The 3,341-nt window shown below is 36.3% G+C and overlaps 1 protein-coding gene across 1 annotated transcript; it reads left to right on the forward strand.

Annotated features, from left to right (window-relative positions):
• Nucleotides 1-1,922: 1,922 nt before the first annotated feature.
• Nucleotides 1,923-2,861, forward strand: LOC144798171 (olfactory receptor 1L1-like). Its single transcript, XM_078668918.1, has one exon. The coding sequence runs from the start codon at nt 1,923-1,925 to the stop codon at nt 2,859-2,861; it is 939 nt and encodes a 312-aa protein (XP_078525044.1).
• The last annotated feature ends 480 nt before the right edge of the window (nt 2,862-3,341 follow it).

A 3,341-nucleotide genomic window follows, 5' to 3' on the forward strand; every position in this document is an offset into this window, starting at 1 on the left:
GCACAAAATTTACTTTCTAATTAACCGTGCTGAAGACTATACCTTTATGAGTGATTCTTTTATTATTTCACTTGACTATATCAAGTCATTTTCTTTCACTTTGTCTGTTTATAAGAAGGTGAGCCTATGCCATTCAATTTCTTCATTGAAGCCATGCATGTGCAGCTTTAGAGCTAATATACATCTTGTTTCTTCCGTTTTAATCCCTTTTCTATGTTCCCACCGCAAAAATAAATCATTGTTTATTCTCTTACAGTGATATCATCCCACTTATGTTATGTTTTTGTATTTGAAATGTATTCTACTATTTTCGGCTGCATTATTCCTTGCAAAAGTGCTATTCTTTCCCAATTCCCATTCTATGTTGTCATTGACACCAATACTTCTGGCTCAGTAAGAAATTGGGTATGTCACATATACAGTTTATCCAGTGTTTCAGGATAACTGGATTCCTACACCTATATCTGTGTTTACTAATTGGTTTGTGAACTTGCATACACAAAAGCTACATAAAGTAAGCCATGGTGGATGTGAACTTTAGAAGGTGCTCTGCTGATCTGTACCTGATGTTAGCTCTCCCTTTAAGAAAAATTAAGGATTTGAGGGCCACCTGGACTCTTTAATCAAGACTGCGTATGCACAATTTGATTAAGTTCAAAGGCCTTGAGAACTTTTTTTAAAATCTTTTTTCATAAAACATTCTCTGCGGATATTTTGTGATATTGGGGCATTTGTTTTCTGGGGTTCATATCTCTTACCATGAGGATATTTGATTTTTCAGCTTCTACTTCTCTGAAATTGTCTTCATGATAAATTATTCCACAGTGCAATTGGGTGGAGACTTGCACGACAATGTCAGCATTATGTTCTGTAACCGTAAAGTGTACAATAGCACGCTTCATCAAATATTAATAGGTCCAGATAATGAACAACATTATTGTTTACTTTTCCTAACACATCCAAAGTAGGCTTCAGGTCCCTTCACCATTGTGTGAATGACTCTTTATCTCTCATCTAGATGGTACAGATGCTGTCAAATTGCCTTTATCATTCAGGCACATTGAAGGTTGTCACATGTCTGATCTATCCTCTTCTCATTTCTTCCATCTTAGTTAAGAGACAAAAGAAATAAGGTTTTCCAGAAGACCGAACTAGACAGATCCCAACATAAACATAAAAGCTATTAGTCATTTCCGGCAAATGGTGTATTATTTATTAGCTGGGCAAAGTTTAGTATAATTTCTACTTTTGACCTTTGCTGTGTAACTGGTCTGGTTTACCACATTACCCGGATTTGTTAGGGAAAAGAAAACAACATTTAAAAAGTTTAGTGTAGAGTTGGTTGGCATCATTGCAGTCTCATTATATTTTCTTGTGAGATTAAACTATTTAACAAATGTGTGTAGGAAATTGCAATTATAAACTAATATTTATAATCTACCCAGGTTTGTCTGACAAACTACAACAGGTTTTCGGATTTAGATAGTTTAGTGTCAGTGTGATAAAGTCTTGTGTTAGCTTTTTTATTGAACAGTTAAAAAAAGTCAATAAATTACATTAGCTTTTTAAGTTCTCTGAACACAATGAACATGATTATCTGAACACTTTCTCTACTGTGTATGAGTATATTTTTTTGATCTAATCAGCCATGCAAGTGGCTGTAGCGAAAAGTAAGTGATTTCCCAGTGATCCTTATTTAAGACTTAGTATGACTAGACAGTAAAATGTATTCCCCAGAACCAGACATAGAAGTTACGTTTCGAATAGCCAATAATTCCTATTGCCCGAGATTGGCACCTAAAATCTTGACACCAGAATTGGGGTAGGAAAGTGTCACTCCAAAGATACTATCATGAAAACGTACTGCTTGTGGATTCGTCTAACAAGAATCCTCTGTTTAAATCTTTCAGATGAGTCTCAAAATGGAGAGAAGAAACCAGAGCTCTGCAACAGAATTCATCCTTCTGGGGTTCTCCAGTCATCCAGAATATCAAATCCCTCTATTCTTTACCTTCCTATTTATTTATGTCATAATCCTGCTAGGAAACCTGTTGATCTTCATTGTTATCAGAATAGACTCTCGACTCCACACACCAATGTACATCTTTCTGGCCATTATGGCCTTGGGAGACATCTGTTCCACAACCATCATAGTGCCAAGGCTGTTGGTGGACTTGCTGTCAGTGAAGAAGGCAATTTCATTTGCAGCTTGCATCACACAGCTGTATTTTTTCATTTCTTTTGGCAATATGGGCAGCTGTCTGCTGGGAATTATGGGCTTTGACCGATACATGGCGATATGTCACCCTCTTCATTATATGCGGATCATGAATCAGAGGTTCTGTATAACATTGGTCATCAGTGTCTGGGTGATCATCTCTATACATTCATTGGTGCACAGTATCTTGGTCTCCAAATTAATCTATTGTGGATCCAATGAAATTCAGCACTATTTTTGTGATCTCCCACCTCTTTTGAAGCTATCCTGCTCAGACACTTCCACTATCGAGCTTTTACTCTTCACCGAGACTACTGCAATCTTGCTAGCACCCCCTCTGTGTGTTCTATTCTCCTATGTTCGGATCGCTATAGTCATTTTTAAAATGAAGTCCGCTGATGGGAGGAGGAAAGCATTTTCCACCTGCATATCCCACTTGATATGCATTGTCTTAGCTTATGGACCTCTGCTTTTTACATACATTCGACCATCTTCGGCGTACGCCCTTGATAAGGAAATTGGCATAAGTTTATTGTATATCATGGTGATCCCTATTCTAAATCCATTTGTATATAGTATAAGAAACAATGATGTGAAAGAGGCATTGAAGAAAATGAGAAGTAAAATGCATTGTCACAAATAGGTCTTTGAGAAGGGAAAATAAAATGAACAATATTTTTTTTTACTGAATTTGGTACTAAGTATGGAAAGGATGAATAAACAACATCTACCTCTGGGAAACAGATAACTGCAGCCTAGTTGTCATTAAATCTGAGCACAACATTGAGCTTGTCATTTCCTTAAAAATTAAATAAAATCACAGGGCCAAATTGACAAATGTAAATACATTCATGAGCATAAGTTTACAATCAAAATTATCCTTTTTTACACCTGCTAGGAATGCACAAACGAATTCCTGGTGGAGATAAATTAATGTACTACTGCAGTTTTCTTTACCATGAATGTGGAAAATCTGTAGTTGTAAATCACAAACAAGTTGTAATAAGTGGGCATTCCAAAGCAAGCTCTACAATCTTTGTTTGATGGCATTATAATTGAAAGCGTTTTGCGGTGAGTACCAAGCTATTCCGAACCCAAGATTAGAGGTTACTAGTTAGTAGAT

Source organism: Lissotriton helveticus, chromosome 12 (assembly GCF_964261635.1).
Source record: "Lissotriton helveticus chromosome 12, aLisHel1.1, whole genome shotgun sequence".
Lineage (NCBI taxonomy): Eukaryota > Metazoa > Chordata > Amphibia > Caudata > Salamandridae > Lissotriton > Lissotriton helveticus.